The sequence below is a fragment of the Temnothorax americanus genome, unplaced genomic scaffold (assembly GCF_048541705.1).
Source record: "Temnothorax americanus isolate GAGA-0224 unplaced genomic scaffold, ASM4854170v1 Scaffold103, whole genome shotgun sequence".
In the NCBI taxonomy this organism is placed as follows: domain Eukaryota; kingdom Metazoa; phylum Arthropoda; class Insecta; order Hymenoptera; family Formicidae; genus Temnothorax; species Temnothorax americanus.
Window position 1 is genome coordinate 397,292 of NW_027509235.1, and position 19,204 is coordinate 416,495.

Below are 19,204 nucleotides of genomic sequence, written 5' to 3' on the forward strand. Positions count from 1 at the left end.
CACCCGTAGTTTGGTGGAGAAACTTGATTCTCGGAGGACTCCATGATGAGGTAAGAAGCATCCATACTCATTCTCATTGAATGGCGAGACCGTAGCTAACTCCATGTGTTTCAGGTCTTCGTACTCTCGCATGAACTGACGGTAGAGCTCTCCGAACCGGGCGTCTCTGTGGAACTTACGCTCCATGGCGGTCAGCAGGCGTTCGGCCGGTCGGCAAGTTTTCGACAACGTTGTTGGCGTCTTGGAAAACGGTAGGTGGACCACGTACCGTCCCGTCTCCGTGCGAGAGTGCGTTTGCACATAAAAGTCCTCGCACCTCTGTTCATCTGGCGTGAGGGCGGCGGGGGTGGAAGGCTCTACTTCTTGCTCCCAGAAGCGGCGCACGAGATCGGCCAGCTCGTTGTCGGCCGTCGCTTGAAAGCTGCCGCGCGCGTGGAGGGCCGAAGCACCGCAGCCGCCGGACAGAATCCACCCGAAGGCTGTCTTCTGCGCGATCGGGGCATGCGGCCCGCCCCTTCGAAGGCCCTCTTCGAGGATGGTGGAGCAGACTTCTGCTCCCAGGAGCAACTCGACCGGATCTCCAGCCGAAAACTGTGCATCGGCTAGAGGCAGTCCCTTGAGATGGGGCCACGTGGCGGGGCTCTTCTTGGTCGTTGAGCCTTGGTACAGAGAAAGGCGAGGCAGCACGAACGCGACGGCGGAAATCGTGACTCCGGTCGTCACGGATGTGAGATTCACCGTCACCTTCCCGCGGGTTGACCCGGATTTCGACCCCCCGATTCCAAAAATCGACACGTCGGAGCGAGATCGTTGCAGGTGCAACTGTTGTACGAGCGACTCAGCGATGATTGAAACCTCCGATCCTTGATCGATGAGGACTCGAGCGGGATGCGAATTGCCGTAGCGGTCGGCGACGGTCATTCGCGCGGTCGCGAGGAAGATCGCCTTGCGGTCGTCAGCGGAGCGCACAGCGGACAGCGCGGAGACCTCGGTCGATGCTGACGCGGGAACGTATGCCTCGTGAAGCATCGTGTGATGACGAGCCTTGCACGTGAAGCAGTTCTTTGTCGATTGACACTTCGCGACGGTGTGATTGCTGAGGCAATTGTAACACAATCGGCTGGTCTCGACAACCGTCTTTCGGTCTGCGGCGGACTTGGATTTGAAGTCACTACACGTCATCAAGGAGTGTTTCCCCTTGCACAGGGCGCACTGCGGATCGGAACTTTTTTTTGACCCTTGTTTCGCAACGTGGGTCTTCGCGGACCGAGTGGAATCGGGGGCTTTCGCGGCGGGTTTCGGTCTCGCGGCGTTCAGCGTGAGGATGCGCTTCGAGATGAAATTTTTGAGTTCCTCATGATCCGGCGGATCGACGGAGTCGCGGGTGGAGGACTCCCACTCAAGTCGCGTTCGCGGGTCGAAGAGCTCGACAACCAGGTGGTTGAGGAGGTCCATTCCGTGAGACTCGATGGGCCTCCCGATGCTCTCCTGAGCATTAACTGCGGCCGTGACGGCGTTGTGGACGCGGCTCAGCTCATCTGCGGTTTCTCCCTTCATCTTCGCCACGGCGGTAAACGTGGCGAAGTTGGAGCGGATCAGTTCCCTCTTATTCTCGTAGTGTTTACTGAGAATTGCCCACGCGCGATCGTAATTCTCACTGGTGATTGTTAACGACTGTATTAAATTTTCAGCCGGACCTTTAAGACACGAGCGGAGGTAATGCAGCCGCTCGACTGCCGAAATGGACGACTGATCGCCGATGACCGACCGAAAGACGTCACGGAAGGACGGCCACTTCTCGTATTCACCCGAAAACTGCGGCAGCTGTATACGGGGCAGCGAGGATTTCAACGCGCGGTCGTTACCGTGCTCCACCGGTGTGGAGGCTTGCGCGGGCTTGCGGCGGTCGGCCTCGCCGGACAGGACGCTACGCTGCTGCACGTAAGCCATCTTGGCGGTCTCGAGTAAGTTTGATTGAGCGTACTCACTTTCAGCGTAGCGGCTCGAATCCTTGTAGCAGTTTCGAATCAGGTCGTGCTGACTCTCGAACTTTGCCCACAGGTCGTCGAGGATGCGAATGCGGGTCTCGATGGCGGCGAGGGTGATGTTCGCTTGCCTTATCTTCTTCAGGTTCTCTTCGGCTCTTGAGATGCGTCTGAAGAGTTCGTGTTGGCTGCTGACCATGTTGTTCTGGTCGAGACTCATGGTTGTCTTCTGTTGGAGGAGGCACTCCCGAACTCGCGGTTGCCGGCGATGATCCGGCTCGAAAGACCAAAAATGTTCGAGAGCACGCGGTAGCGCGAGAGAGCGCGAGGTAGAAGACGACCACAGAAAAGGAGACAAGTACAGAATTGAAAAATAAAACAGATATATTCAAAAATGTATGTACAGGTATTTACAGTTCTTTCTCTAGTGGCCGAAGAAAGCCGTGAAGCGCGCACAGAAGCTACGGCAAGCGACGCGGCGAAAGCGTGTTCAAAACGCGGAATAGCGAAAAGAGATGTGCAAAGCGGCGTAAAGCGGTGTGAAAAGCGGTTTTCTGTGATCTGCGAGCGAAATCGATTCCGCGGCGCAGCGGCGGTCCTTTTAACGCTTCCGAGGCGAAACTCCCTCCCTGCAGATTTCTCCGAATTTCGGGAGGGTGATTGGCCACCAAAGTCCCGCGTCATGAAGCTGACGTCACCGGTTTCATGTTGCGACCCGACGGGGTCGTCACCTGTTTTTGAGTGCTTTGTGTATAGCATGGATCGTCCCTTTGTTCCAGCGTTATTGTTGTTTGACTTTATTATTGATTACAATGTTAAAGTTTCTAGAAAGCTAATCCCGAACGATCCATGCTATACCGAATATTCCGCGACAATTCCTGAGCGGTATTTCACGCGAATATTAATTTACTCAATTTGCATGTGCTGACATGCAGCCGAACGCGACTTCGTCGCGGTGCTGAGTTTTCGATCTCAAACAGGTACTATGCCTTTTACATAACTACTATAACGCGTAATAATTAAATAACACATTATCTTACTTTTCGTAAAATATTTGTAAAAAAAGAACAATAATCTGAATCGAACTTAAAATGGTAAGACTGCAAGGCTGATCTCTTGCTACCACTCATCCACATTTGAACTCATTTAAAACGCCAGCTTTATTCCTGATTTCTTAATTTTAATCACTAATATTTGTTCCTTGTTATTTATATTTTTCATTGTGCGGGGACCTTTACAGTGAAACGGATTAGTGGACAACGCGCATGATAAATAATCCTTGCAACGCAGCGACGCGCGCGGTAACATGGCAAACCTATGAAAATATCGTCATTAAGCGAGTCACCCCCACCACCAAAAAAACGGACGAGTTTCCGGACCTGTATTCACGACCGTGGTCGCAGGTATTCTTTTACAAAAGCAAGACACGAGCCAGTGGGCTCCAATAGCTTTCTTTAGTCAATCTACAAACAAGGCAGAAGCCAACTATCATAGTTTCGAGTTGGAAATGCTTGCTATAGTACGTTTCGTAGAACGATTTTATATTTATTTATCAGGTATTAAATTTACTGTAGTTACCGACTGCAATGCCTTAGTATTCGCGATGAAGAAAACACAAATCAATCCACGTATTGTTAGATGGACATTAGAATTACAGAATTACGACTTTGACACGAAGCATCGCGAAGGAAAGAAAATGCTTCATGTAGACGCACTTAGCCGTGTCGTCGCTTTTATCGATTCTTTCTCATTAGCTAAAGAACTTCAATTTAAACAATTACAAGACCCCAAATACAAACTGATTGCTGAAAAACTTGAAGAAACACAAGATAACGAGAAGTTCATTATTGTTGACGGATTAGTATTCCGGAAATATTCAGATAAATTACTTTTTGCAGTTCCGGAGTCAATGATACCGAATATCATACAAATCTACCATGACAATGTGTCACATTGCGGGACAGAGAAAACTGTTCAAGGTATCCTAGCTCAATATTGGTTTCCGTCAATGCGGAAAAGAGTTCAAACTCACATTGACAACTGTCTAAATTGCCTTTTAGCTAACACAACCTTTAATACGAGAGAAGGTGAACTTCAAATCACGAACAATATCCTACCCTTCCTTTAGAAATCATACATATCGATCATTTTGGACCGTTGAATCAAACGGAAGACGGATTTAAACATATTTTTCTAGTTATTGACGCTTTTTCTCGTTTCACTTGGTTATTTGCAACTAAGTCAACAGGCTCTAAAGAAGCCATCAAGCACCTAACTGATATTTTCAATACTTTTGGCAATCCGCAAACAATTGTTTCGGACCGAGGAACCGCGTTTACCTTACGAGAATTCGCTTCATTCGTACAGCAAAGAAACGTTTCCCATAGATTGGTAGCCGTAGCAGCGCCATGGGCTAACGGTCTGGTGGAGCGAGTAAATAGGTTTCTTAAGTCATCACTTTGTAGGATAGGCGAAGACCTACAACATTGGGATAAGCATGTAGATACCGTACAATATACCATTAATAATACGTATCATACTGCGCTTAAAGCGACTCCGTCCAAAATATTATTAGGATACGATTTGCGTAACCACCCTGATGTGGAATTAATTAGATTTTTAAAAGACCTAGCAAAAACAGATCTAGATTTTGAGGCCGAACGAGAAGATAGTCGAGAATTAGCATTACACAAGCGGCCGAAAGTATTAAAAATTATAACAAAGCATACTACGATGAACGTCACAAGAAACCCTCCGTGTATAACCAAGGGGATTATGTACTTATTAGAAACACTGCTGTCACTAAGCCAAGGGAAGAAAAGAAACTTAAAGCTTTCTATAAAGGCCCATATTTAGTGGCCAAAGTTCTTAACAAAAATAGATACGTCATTACAGACATTCCAGGTTTCAATATTTCACAGAAATCATATAATTCGATTTTGTCTCCAGACAGGATGAAACCATGGGTTAAACCTGTCAATAAACCTTAAAAATTATTGTATTCATTTATCACCTAAAATCGAGTATTTTTCATTTAATTTTCTTTTCTTCAAACCTCTTACAGTTTAAATTTTTCTTTATGTTAATTTGTATTGAACGACAATTTGTGTTACTTTGCGATATTATATTATATTTTAATTACACTCGATATTACATTTCTGTATTATGATTTACGTTTTGTATTACATTATAAATTATATAATTTGCAACCCTTCGAGGTCGAAGGCCCCGTCAGGAATGGCCGAACTGTAAACGGTGATTAAGGCCGTAAACCCCGTTTGAATTTCCCGCGCTTATTTACGAGGCGCTCGCGTAGGTACACTCGCGCCTGGCGCCACCTAGAGCGTTCGGATTGGTGGATGCATGTGTGCTGTGATTGGCTGTAGCAGATGTGCTGTGATTGGCTGATGCATGCGTGCGGTGATTGGCTATGAGTCTTTGCGAGGGAGACACTCCCTGTTCGAATCACTTCCCAAGCAGCATTTTTCGGTTAACTTTCCGACTAAGGACTACTTTTCTACTAATCACAACGTTGTAAGCGGTTCAAGAAAGTTATAAAATGTAACTTATAATTACTAACGTTTTTTGGACGTTGTCTAAACGTTAAAATTACGACGTGCTTTTTTTATCACTTTCCCAACGTCAAATTCGAAACAGTTTAAGTCCTATTACCCGACGTTAAGATATTTAACGTTCGCCTGACGTTATACTCTGCACTACACTTTTCGAGCGACTTCAATACGTAATTCCCAACGTAAACCAACGTTTTGTTATCAAACGTTGTAAAACGCTAACGTTGTGAAACGTCGCCTGTTATGGCATGCCGTTTTACTTTTTAATAGCAAACATTTTTAGTATACAAATAAAAACTAATTCTCCAATTTACAATAAAGAGAAAAATGGTTTAGAAACATTATTATTATGTCTAGGCATAAAAATAATTAATTAAAATTATGTCTAGACATAATTTTAATTCGTCAAAGTAAAATTTAACGAAAATTGGATGGCACACCGTTTTACTTTTCAATAGCATAAATAATATTGTACTCGATATAAAAGTTTCGAAAAATAATTGTCTAAGAAAAATTGCGATTTTTATTAATGAATTAAAATTATGTCTAGACATAATAAAAATTGGACGAATTAAAATTATGTGTACACATAATTTTAATTCATTTTTATTATGTCAAGACATAATTTTAATTCATTTTTATTATGTCAAGACATAATTTTAATTCATTTTTATTATGTCAAGACATAATAAAAATGAATTAAAATTATGTGTACACATAATAAAAATTGGATGAATTAAAATTATGTCTGACATAAAAATAATTCCGCATTTTTATTATGTCAAGACATAATTTTAATTCATTTTTATTATGTCTTGACATAATAAAAATGAATTAAAATTATGTCTTGACATAATAAAAATGAATTAAAATTATGTGTACACATAATTTTAATTCAGCCAATTTTTATTATGTCTAGACATAATAAAAATTGTATGAATTAAAATTATGTGTACACATAATAAAAATTGTATGAATTAAAATTATGTGTACACATAATAAAAATGCGGAATTATAATAAAAATTGGCTGAATTAAAATTATGTGTAGACATAATAAAAATTGTATGAATTAAAATTATGTGTACACATAATAAAAATGCGGATTTATTTTTATGTCAGACATAATTTTAATTCATCCAATTTTTATTATGTCTAGACATAATTTTAATTCATCCAATTTTTATTATGTCTAGACATAATTTTAATTCAAAATTTAAAAGAAATATGTGTTTAAACATCATTTTCATTCGGTGCATTAAAATTATGTCATAACATAATTTTAATTCTCAATTTTTAATTATGTCTAGACATAATAAAAACAAGTAGAAACTTGCACATTGTTTCCTCGTAGTTTTTAATTGTGCAAGTAGAAACTTGCACATTGCTTCCTCATAGTTCCTAAGTGTGCAAGTTTTTATTTTATTCGAGGTATAATTATCGGTATTTATTTGTTTTGGCTTCCTCATAGAGGAAGCTTTGTTAGCAAAGGTTCTGATTTCACACTTAACTCTTTTGGGGACTGCGTAAATAATTATATACATTCACTAAAAAATACTAAAAATACTTGTCCACTTAAAAACTAAAACAATACTTTATCGATAAAAAAAATCAGCCCGATATTATAAATATTTGAGATAGCGATTTATTTTTAATTCTATTATATTTTCCAGTCTTTTTTCTACCCCTATTTCATATATAATTGGTTAAAATTTGGTTGATCAGATCAAGTTTTATAAAGCTTCTATGTATGTACAAATTCTTCGAAATTTCAAATGTGTGTAATACGAGATCTGATCAATCAAATTTTAATGAATTATATATGAAATATAGGGGTAGAAAAAACTGGAAAACATAATAAAATTAAAAATAAATCGCTATCTCAAATATTGAGAAAGCGGCAGCGTAAAACACATTTTTCAAAAAAAGGAAAATCTGCATAAAATCTATACCGGTAGACCGATTTCAATAAAATTTGAGGAGGACATACTTTCTATAATACTCTATTTGTGTGCAAAAATTCAAACTGGTATCTAAAAAATTGTAGAAGTAGATGCGTGTACAAAAATCCGTACACACACACACACACACACACATACATACATACTTCCGGACATTTTTTACTAATATGATTTTTCGACATTTTAGAACATTCTAAACCTATTTCCATCAAAATCTCGAAAAAAAAATTTTTCACCATTACAAAGCTTCCTCTATGAGGAAGCAATTAGATGAATTAAAATTATGTCTAGACATAATAAAAATGAATTAAAATTATGTGTACACATAATTTTAATTCATCCAATTTTTATTATGTCTTGACATAATAAAAATGGGTTGAATTAAAATTATGTGTACACAATTTTAATTCATTTTTATTATGTCTAGACATAATAAAAATGAATTAAAATTATGTGTACACAATTTTAATTCATTTTTATTATGTCTAGACATAATAAAAATGAATTAAAATTATGTGTACACATAATTTTAATTCAACCCATTTTTATTATGTCAAGACATAATAAAAATTGGATGAATTAAAATTATGTCTTGACATAATAAAAATGAATTAAAATTATGTGTACACATAATTTTAATTCAGCCAATTTTTATTATGTCTAGACATAATAAAAATGGGTTGAATTAAAATTATGTGTACACATAATTTTAATTCATTTTTATTATGTCTAGACATAATTTTAATTCGTCAATTTTTATTATGTCTAAACATAATTTTAATTCATTATTAAGAATCGCAATTTTTCTGAAGACAATTATTTTTTGAAACTTTTATATTGAGTATAATTTTATTTATGCTATTAAAAAGTAAAACGGCATGCCATAGCCTGTGGTCATTTCTGACTGACGTTAAGAAATCGCGAGAAATGGTAACAAATTCTGCCTAAAAAAATGTAGAGCAGATTACTGCTGCGTCAAGCGGGCATCGTCGACGGCAATTCGCGGCGTCGTGCGTGAGCTATGAGGACTATGCGACGAATGTTGACGATCCACGGCCGAACCGGTCCATTTCATCTCACGCGGTTATCGTCGCGTCGTCGGGAAACAACGCGCGCGCGCCGCGCGGTTCACAGCTCGAGAGCGCGTTCGCTCGGCTGCACGGCTGCCATAACCATGCACTAGATCACCATATAGATGGTATTGCATAGGTCGGATTTGGTTAAGATATACGACTCATTCGCAAATCTAGTATAGAATTTTCAACTAATTAATACTTTATCGACATGTTAAGTCAGTTTGGCGACCTTGTTAAGACTTTTAGTCAATATAGGTACAATTTTGCCTACAGTGGGATACTACTTAGTTTGGAAAAGTCGGAAAAAGTTAATTATTTTATACGAAAAGACAAATTTTAGTAGAATTTATCGCACCTTTTACTACGTAAATTTTGATATAGTGTGGAACGCTGACTTCGCCATTTTCATTCCTCAAAGAGGAAGGCAAATAATCCGCCATTTTCCAGTATATTTAGATTTAAATTTTTTAACGCACTTTATTAACAATTTAAAGCATTTATATAATATCTGTTGTTAAAGTTTTGACAACATATTTATCTTAAAAGTAATTTTGATGAAAAAAAATTAAAATCTACACTTTGAAAAATTTTAGTTATTTATTAAAATATTTAGTAAATTGGAATATTTTAGAAAGGATTCGTCTAAATTTGACCTATCATTTCCACATTTATCAATAAAGTGGGTTTTGTTATACAATTTCAGTGCTGGGTTCGTGTATTTATGGCAAAATTACAATAGTATCAAAGACTGCGCAAACTATATTTTTCCTATAAAGCCATTTTATTTGTGCTAAATTGATAAGTACGTATTATGATACATTTATTACACCAATGCCGTCATATGGTTTGAATGGAAGCACGAAAACTACACCTAAAATGTACGTTGTGAAAAAATAACCTCAGGTCTAGCAGAGTGTACAAAATCAAAGTTTACATACCAACGTTAAAACTGGTGAAAAAAATGTAACCTCAATTTAACTTATATAAGTCGGATTCCAACGTTGGTACAACCTAAATTTGATTCCCCAAATTAGTGCAAAAGAGGGTTGAAACGACGTAGCAAAAACGTTGGATACCAACGTTAAGTGTGTTTATCTTAACGTCGGGCGGACGTCAAAATGCTGCTCGGGTTCTTGTATAACCGGCGTACGAGCAAGTCGCAAAAATAACGCGCGGATCTTTTCAATAAATATATTGCGTTTTATCGAGTTGACCCGTTAGTCAATTAACCTGCAATCCTGACGTCCTTCCTTACACTTGTTTACATAAATCTTTTATGTCAAAGTTTAATTTTTCGTCAAATCCTTTACCTTTACACATATTTATATATTTCTTCTACAAAAACTTTAAATAAGTTTTTCATAAAATCAGCGTTTAAATAATTTCAGGTATTTATTATAGAGGCAAAAACAACCGTACGGTGACAACAATGACGTTTCTTAATGTAAAATTTAACATTTCAGACTTTGCATTGTATAATATCTTCACTCGCGTAGAGCAAACGTAGCGAAAAAATAAAAACATTTATTATGTAATTCGAACCCAAGCTACTTAGCATCAATCAAGCCTGCTTATTTAAAATTTGATCCGTTCACTCGTTATTGAGATATCAAAATCTCGGGTATTCGCAATTCATGCGTTCGCGTAAAAAACGGTGCGGTCTCGCTTCGCGTGTACTTGACGCGAAACGCTACCGTATCTCTTGATATTATTGTAACGTGATTTATAAATAAAATAAAAGTTAAAGATATTCGAAACTTACCGTTGTTGCGTATCCATAATTTTTGTCTTGCATCATCCTTTGATGAAAACCTAAATAAATGTGACCCTGTAGAATATCGTCCGTTGCGACAATTTTTATAAGCACTACACTTATCATAAACTGTTTCCATTGTGAACACTTTATTATACTTTATTTACTAAACTTTGTATAACTAAATAAACTTTATATGACTGCAGTATATATACTATAAAATGATAACTAAATAGAAATAAAAGAATATCAATAAAAACGTAGTTTGATAACTACGATGTAGAACGCTAATTTGCAAAATTATATTAACGAAGTAGCACTGTGCACTGCTGAGAGACTCTCCGTTGCACTGAGCATAGCATACACGGCTCTCAATTTTTATCGAGATGTTCACTTGCGCGCAGTTCACTTGTTTCGCTATAGCGACGCCTTTTGTAAAACTGTAGTCGTTTCAAAATATAGATAAAATAATCGTTGTTACTGCCTATAGACTTGCATTCTTGTTTGACATGCTAGCATTTTTCACTAAAAACTTTGTTGAAGTTTTGGTAATATCAATTTTTAAGAAATATATTATTTTCATAATTATTTTTGAATATTAATTTTATCGTACTTTTAAATATTAATAAAAATGCAATATTAAAATTATAAGAAGACAAAATATATATTATTAAAATATAAAAATAATTTATTAAAATAATTTCTAAAAATATATATAACATAATGTACATTTTCAAATTACAGATTATTGAAAACAACAGATCTTTTGTAAATTACATCATAAACGCAAAAATATATTTTACAATACATGTGTGCGTTTATACTACATGTATATTTGAAATTTGTATGATATACATATAATCATGTTCTACGGGTATAGTAGTATAGTATTAAGCGGGGAGCACTCACTTCTGCATAACGCATAATGTGCAAGCATAAGAAAATAGACCAATCAATTTTCTTACGCTTACGTATTATGCGTTATGCAGAAGTGTGCGCTACCCGCTTTACGGGTAAGTGTCATGCATTATCATGCATTACCGACGCTTTGGACATAGCACGGAACAGAACCAAAAGATCGTGCACATAGCACGGATCAGAACCAATAGAGCGTGCACATAACGCGTTACCCATCAGAAATTTTCGTGGACATGGCTACGTAGTTCAATGTGCACGTTTTGTGCACATAGAGGCGCTCGTGGACGGGGACCACCTAAAACGCGGGCATGACCACTCTCATTCTTCTCTCTCTCTGATATAATATAGAATAAAACATATTTTATTTATTATTTACATATTATTTTATTAATAACTTTGAAAAAAATGTTTGCTATATTTTATCGTTTTTTTTTCCATTTTGTATGCGGGTTTTGTTTTTCTCACCCATTGTTCACTCGTATACATTAAGCCAAAAAGATTAATGGTTTTTTTTCTGTATTATTAAGAAAAGAGCTAGAACTAGAACTTTTTCTGTGGTAACGCGCGCACGCGCACTGCGTTGTCAAGATTGCGCCAAAAAAATATGGTGTCGAAACGAAACGCTGCGCGCTGGTAGCTGCAAAAAGATATTTTCCAAGAGCGATTGACCGCCGTAGAGTTAGCAGACGAATTGAATATTTTTGGATTATTATTGTTCATATAATTTGGGAATCATTTGGGGAAGTTTGGGAAAATTGTTTAAACATTTGGGAAAGAATAGTTTTTTTGTTATTAACAAAATTTATCGAGCGTCAAGTTAGCAAATAGCAACTATGTTTAATGTTTATTATAAATGGAATCGATTAGATATCATTTGGGGATGACATCTTGATTGAAAATTTTATTTGGGAAAAGTCGGTTTTCTTGTAATTTAAATAAATCTTGTATTAATGTTCTTTTTTCGCTGCACTTCTGCACTAGTACATCAAGTGAACTTATATATTGCACTAGTTCAGAAGTGAAGCGAAAAAGAACAGACCATTATCGGCAGTGTGAAAATTCTACATGACTCGAAATGACAACATACTCCGAAAATATTTATCGTGAAGAGGTTAGTATTCATATTTAACGTTGAAAAGCTTTTAATGATTTCGGAGAAAGGATTTGGTGGAAATTATATAGATACGTAGATATATATTGTAAGATTATAAGATATATTGTTTATAAGATATAGAAAATTTTGCCATATCGACTTATGGATTATTCCGTACATTTTTGATATATTAAATCTATGCTATTTTTTTCTAGTATTCGCATATTTCGTTTAACGTGAACTATACATCAGTGCATGGATGTGGATGCCAAAGAGGAAACGAATCCTACTAGTGATAATGTAGAAATTGGCGAAATGAAGAGCAAACCGACTTTTACAGTAGATATAGTGAGGGGTAATTAGACTCTAAGCTTCACGTGTTCTTTTAATAATCAACCTGGTGCATCGGGTGCAGATGATAATTATAGTATGTACACTTGTTATATCTTCTCTTTTAAAATATTGAATACAAAAAGACCTCTTAATTTTATCTTGATAATTATTTCTTGGTATTGTGTGAAATCACTCTTCCATATATTATAATTAAATGCTACAGATAAAATCGATATGCGATTTCATTTGTTGTATTATTAGTTTATATTATTTGTTTCTTTAATGTTTTTTCAAATTGTAATTTAACTTTCTTTTTTGCAGGTGACATATTTGGCATCAATGAAATCACGCTGTATGAAGGAGAACACAGCGATAAGGTATACTCTGTAGCTAGTGAGATCATCGATGGTGTAAGTATTTATATCCTATCTATATTTTTTTCTAACATGATAATTATTTAACAAAAATTAATATAATTAATAATTAAATACGTTATTAATTAATTTTATATAGTGATAAATATCGTTAATCTTCAGAAACTTAATAACCGGTACTTTGCTTTTCTAGAATATCGCTTTGATACTTAAAAGTTTTAAAAAATTAATCGTTACTTTGATTATTGATCTTTGGGAAATTATAAACAGTCTTATAAAGCTAATTCATGATCTTCTTTCATGTGTGCGTTGAATTAAGATTGTGACATATTTTAAATATTTAGTTGTTACTAATATGTTTCCTTAATTCTCTTTTTTCTATAATAGCTAATATTTCTATAACCAGTCATAGGCACAAACAAGACAATCCCATATAAGTGTTAATTAAGCTTCTTTATTATATTAAATAAAGCACTATTTATTTTTTACAGTATCTGTACGACCTACTGATGAACTGCCTCGAGGAGAAAGGCATTTCAAATGAGTTTGCAGAAAAACTGATCGATTTGAGCACATGCTACGAGCATACAGCATACAGCTTATGTTAGCCTAGTGGAGAGCTTATCAAAATTCACATCCGTAAAGTAATTCTAGGATCTAACATTAAGTTTATGCGATTCGTGATACTGTAGTTTGTAAGTATATACATATATATATATATATATATATATATATATATATATACTTACAATGTAATTTGTATATATTGTGACGTTGCGGCCCGCCGCTTCGTGGCAGCGCCCCGCCGCCGTCACAAGGCGCGGAAATTTGCGCTTAGGGACGAGCCAGAGAGGCGACGACGAGATCTCCAGAGGCCAAAAAGTCGATATCGTTTCCGCGTTTTGACTATTTTTTTATTTTCATGTATAAATTGTAATGCGTACGGCGCCTCACCCACACCACGGCGAATCTTCGAGGGAGTACCGATAACGAAAGGGGTCCGGGAGGACCAAGGACCGAGGAGGGGTGGCGAGAGCGGAAACTACAGGGATCACGGGCGGCGAGAGCAACACGCGGCAGGCGTGCGGCGAAAGGGGCACCGATGGACAAGGCCGCCGATAGCGGGGCCCCAGGTACCGGGGAAAACCCGGCCTCAGCAATCTGCCTCCACGGAATACCGGCCCGCGGGGTGACTGATAACCGCCCCGAGGGCAACCGGAGGCACACCGGCCAGAACAAAGTCCAGTCCGCTGCCCAGGGACAAACTGAAGAAGTCGCTACGCCGCCGAGGGACCGTTGCGCGCCCTCGATGGATCCACCTTACGACGATCCTGCGTTAGAATATCGCGCGAGCTTGCAAGCTCGCTCTCGATTAGTTGGCACGCCCCTACGGAAGGGGGTGCCGCATCGATTCCGTTATCGAGCGGATCTAGCGAGACACTCTCTGGTCGTCCGTCGGCGAGTCCGAACGTTCTCTTAAACTACGCGATAGCCGCCCCGAGTCGGGAAAACCTGTTACGCTGCGACGATCCTCCGTACGAGGTGACGGCGAGGAGCCCCACGAGGAGACATCACATCGGTGAGGTTGCCCGCAGTAATTAATCGCGAAATGTAACGCCACGACGCCGCCCTCTGGTGCACGCTCTCGTCCGGGATAACGTTGTAATATCGCGACGCGTGCGGTCCCTTGAGACCGCGTATCGAATGGCGATCGACAGCGAGAGCGAAGGGCCTCGGGATGGTATCGTGGCCGCGGGATTGAGATAAAGACGCGATTGCGAGCCTCTGGAGATCGGGATAGATGCGTGGCGAGATCCGTTGTTACTGCGAGTCCGTTTCGTGCACTGTCCGCGCTCGCGATTGTGTCTCGTGCCTTCCGTATTCCCGGCGTATCACATTACCAAACATTGATCTTGTGGAATTTCGCATGCGTCGGCACATCATTCGCGTTAATCGACCGCCCGTGAGTGGCTAATTGCCGCAGAGAATCGTGCGTGTTAGGGTAGTTATGTTCGGATGCGTTGTTCGGTGATTGCGTGTTATTATTGTTCGCGGTAATCCCGCCTATTTTCCTCGCGTTTCTTCCGGTATTTCGCGCTACGCCGATTGCCTCGGCGTCCCGTTTTCGCGTTCGGAAATCACTGAGGACAGTATTGTCTTTGCCCGAATAACTGGCGCTACCTTTGATCATTTCTCGCGTTAGATTAAGTCCGTATTTTCGCGTTTGTTATAGTTTTCCGCGTCTCCTTGCGATTGCGCCGAAATTGATCTTACGTTATTGTGTTGCGTTCGGTCCTCATTACGTTGGGACGTGGCTTACGCCACGATTCATACTTGCGTTAGGCTTAAGATAATTGGCGACAGAATTCTCGCGCGACTCCCGGCGTTACGTTCACGCGCTCCGAGCGTGAGGTATCGCCCTTTCGCGATCTTTCCTGCGAGATCTTATTTTTTATTCCTGTGATTATTTCGTGTTTACTGTTGGTGTTCCATATTAATGGTAAGTTTTGTCATACTGTATCTCTCTGATCTAATCGCAGCGCCTTCTGCGCGTTTATTACACGATAACGCCGTACTTCGTTTATTCTGGTGTCCGCGCTATCATTATTTCTTTTGTTTCATCTCGGACGCTTGCGCGACTGATTATATGATTTGCCTGACCGGCCGGAGCCGAATCGGCCCCTATATGTTTCACGCGCGCATTTCTAATGAATAAATGTTATTTTGATTTATTAATCGATTGAGTTCGGAACCTTATTTATGGCGTGTCACCCCGCCGAATATCGCGCCGCCCTTCATCACCCCCGCCCCAGCCTTTAGGTTGAGCTAGCCGATTCCTCGCACATCCGCACGTCTCGCTTTGCGTCTTGTGTTGGCTTTCTTTCGCGATTTCGCGGACGCGCGTTGACGCGTCTGGCGCCCAACGGTAAATTCGTTTCGCGAAGTGTCGGAGGTGCGAGGGAATCGTCGGAGAGGCCCGTCATCCCGCTCTCCTTACTCCTTTTGATCCGGCACACGTCCCGGAGCGGTCCGGGAGTGAAAAAGTCGTGACAATATATATATACAACATGTTACATATTGATATGTTACATAAAAAATAGAAGTAGAGCGCTTTTTCTTTATGTTTTTTAGAAGACAGCCATATGATAGAATGTAACTTAAGTACTGTATTGTATTATAAGTTGTCTAGTGATTATAATGAATGAGAATGAGTTATAGCATAAATGAACTTGTACTGCTCTTTTAATTTTGCTTATAATGTAGAAAAAGAAAGAAAATATAATATATTACTGAAGTTTTTCTCTACATCATTTCCTATATCTCGTTTAAATTCTTTTAATACTTAAAATAAAGGAATTACTCTGTTGCGGAACATGTTTTCGTCGTGAATGGTTATCAGACAGTACGATGTGGCGAAATAGTTGCAAAAGCCAAAGCCGCGGTACTCAATAAACGGCCTAACGCCGAACTCTTTCAAGCAGGAGCCGAACGAGATTAGAGACTGGTCGCCACCGTCCGCGCCTGCATCTTTATGCTGTAATTTTGTAAGGCGTAATTAAATATATGTTATACATACAGCTGACAATAATTTAATATTATATAATTTTGATAACCCGCAATTTAATATTTGTTTGTTGTAAAACTTGCATAGTTATTGTTACTAAAGTAAAAGATCTAAATAAAGAAGTTGTTTCTAATAATCTACAGAAAACCAATTAATTTAAATAACAAACCTAAATAAGTATGTGTATTTTCAAATTGTTAGAAGAATCAACGGATGTAATACTGAAATTGCCGATACCGTAATTGCCGAGAACTATAATTCGAGAATTTCACCTGTAGTCCTTCAGGACTAGGCAGCCCACGTAGACCAGATTCATCGGTATCTCCCCTTTCTCCTCTCGGTCCTGGCAATCCGTCAAAGCCAGCCAGACCAGAGTCACCTTTCAATCCCTTTGGTCCAACTCAACCATCAAATCTGGGCAATCCAGGTTCGCCGGGTTGTCCTTTCTTACTGCCCGCAGATATTCCTAGTTCTCCGCGGTAACCTTTCGGCCCAGGTGCTCCCGGGAAAGCCTTGCAATTCTTCCAAACCTGGCATACCCGGTTGGCCGACAAATCCTCGCAGACCTGATCAAAACATGCAATAATACAAATTAATTAATGTTAATTGTTTTATTTTATACTATTATCATTTAATTAACTTTAAAGAGAAATTGATTAAATATAATAACGGTTGTTATACCTGGTTCTCCAACTATTCCTTTATGATCGCAAAGGCTGTGGCCTATATCGCCAGATTCCTTTAAGTCCATTCGGGCCATATTCACCAGGAGCTCCCTTTTGTCTTGGTCCTGGACGTCCTGGAATACCAGGTCTACCATCAAGACCAGCATGACCAGGCTCACCAGGTTCAGCAAATTCACCAAGTAATCCTATGGCAAACAAATAAGAATTAAATATTAAGTGAGATAAAATATCAAGTCTTCAGATATCTAGATTAAAACAGAAAGAAGATATTTTTAGATTTTTATCACAGATGACCGCAGTCACGAGCGATCACAACTCACAATTACTATATATGTTTGCGCTCCAGAGTCCGCCACGTGAGTGAGCTCCGCGCTTTGTCTCTTCAAGATCGCGAGATCCTTCGATCAGCATGCGAACACGCATCGGCCGCGTGCCGCTTCAATGTACTTTCACAACTTGTTAGAAATTATATATTTCTAACACAAAACTTTATGAAAGAGTGGTATGATAATTTCTAAAGTGTCAAATGTAAAGATTAAAAACTGATTAAGATTAAAAACTGATTAAAATTAGATAAAAAATAAGGAACTATTACTACGTTTACGCGAGCGTTACTTCTGTAGTAATTTACGATTATTCCTTCGTGTAAACGGGATTTTATAGTTAGTAACTTATGATAATGTACTCCGCGTAAACGAGTGAATTATCGTAAGTTACTGCAGAAGTAACGCTCGCGTAAACACGAATTGCTTTCCCGTCAAGAAATATTCAAATAGTATGTTAAATATGAATACTAACCTCTTCATGATAAATTAACATTTTCGGAGTATGTCATGTCGAGTCAATGTAGAATTTTCACACTACTTCCGATAATGGTCTGTTCTTTTTCGCTACACTTCTGAACTAGTGCAATAAGTTCACTTGCTGTACTAGTGCAGAAGTGCAGCGAAAAAAGAACATTAATACAAAGATTTATTTAAATTACAAAAAAACCGATTTTTTCCAAATAAAATTTTCAATCAAGATGTCATCCCCAAATGATTTCCAATCGATTCCATTTATAATAAACATTAAACATAGTTGCTATCTGCTGAGAACAAAAAGTCACAAAAATGTCAAAATGATGTCAAAAAGACGTCAAAACGGCGGAAGTCAAAATGACGTCAAACCGGAAAAAATGAGTACAATTTGACGTCATTTTTATGTCATTTTTATGTCATTTTGATGTCATTTTGACCAGTGCACCGCTGATTTGTATTTAGTATTAATTAGGAAAAACAGTTTCGCAAATTCACAGATGAAGGAACAATACAGAAATAAATTATAATTACTTTTTTATTGCAGTGCCTTTGTAGTACACATTGTTTAGCCACAAGAACAAATATATATTATATAAACTAAGTATATCAATAATAACTAAGTCAGAAACTATATTATATGCTACATTATGAAGTATATAAACACTACATTAATATTTTATATAAACTCTGAGGACGGACATCAGTCTTCTCAAAAACATATAAAAATGCAGAAAAAAATTGATAAAAGTCCTCAAATAGCATTTGTCAACAAGACTTAAAGAGAGTTAAAGATTTAATCTCAAACATAAGCACAGCCAGTTCAACTTATAAATATTTTGCATTTCAAACATCTGACCATTATATAGAAAAGTCTTGTTACTTTAACCAAAAAATAACATAGAAGATCTCTTTTAACTTGAAAAACATTGTTTTCTTAAAAACGCCAACAAACATTATAAACTTCACAAAATTATGGCAGTAGATTATGAATTTTTTTTTAAATCAAAGACAAAACAAAAATAATAGCCTGAAAGACACATAAATATATAAACTATGCAAAACAACTCAAACCAAAAAATAAAAGACAAAT

General features: G+C 38.2%; 1 protein-coding gene, 1 long non-coding RNA gene and 1 pseudogene across 3 annotated transcripts; 1 reads left to right on the top strand and 2 right to left on the bottom strand.

Moving 5' to 3' along the window:
• Positions 1–602: 602 nt before the first annotated feature.
• On the bottom strand, positions 603–2,205 carry LOC143903247 (uncharacterized). Its single transcript, XM_077416704.1, has 2 exons — positions 856–2,205; positions 603–659 (listed from the first exon to the last, which is right to left on the bottom strand). Exons 1-2 carry the CDS (start codon positions 2,203–2,205, stop codon positions 603–605), a joined length of 1,407 nt encoding a protein of 468 aa, XP_077272830.1.
• A 9,992-nt stretch (positions 2,206–12,197) lies between these two features.
• On the top strand, positions 12,198–15,799 carry LOC143903112 (complement component 1 Q subcomponent-binding protein, mitochondrial-like; annotated as a pseudogene). Its single transcript, XR_013258608.1, has 4 exons — positions 12,198–12,462; positions 12,572–12,783; positions 13,011–13,099; positions 13,555–15,799. The product of XR_013258608.1 is annotated as a complement component 1 Q subcomponent-binding protein, mitochondrial-like (transcript).
• A 404-nt stretch (positions 15,800–16,203) lies between these two features.
• LOC143903116 (uncharacterized) lies at positions 16,204–18,176 on the bottom strand. The gene is made up of 5 exons (XR_013258610.1): positions 18,113–18,176; positions 17,635–17,828; positions 17,310–17,499; positions 16,901–17,194; positions 16,204–16,598 (listed from the first exon to the last, which is right to left on the bottom strand). It is a non-coding gene; the product is annotated as an uncharacterized LOC143903116 (long non-coding RNA).
• Between the last annotated feature and the right edge of the window lie 1,028 nt (positions 18,177–19,204).

Coding starts and splice junctions, on each gene's coding strand:
- LOC143903247 (XM_077416704.1), bottom strand. CDS start 2,205: ATGAGTCTCGACCAGAACAACATGGTCAGCAGCCAACACGAACTCTTC. Junction 660..855: donor TCATCGATCAAGGATCGGAG/GTTTCAATCATC, acceptor CTCTGTACCAAG/GCTCAACGACCAAGAAGAGC.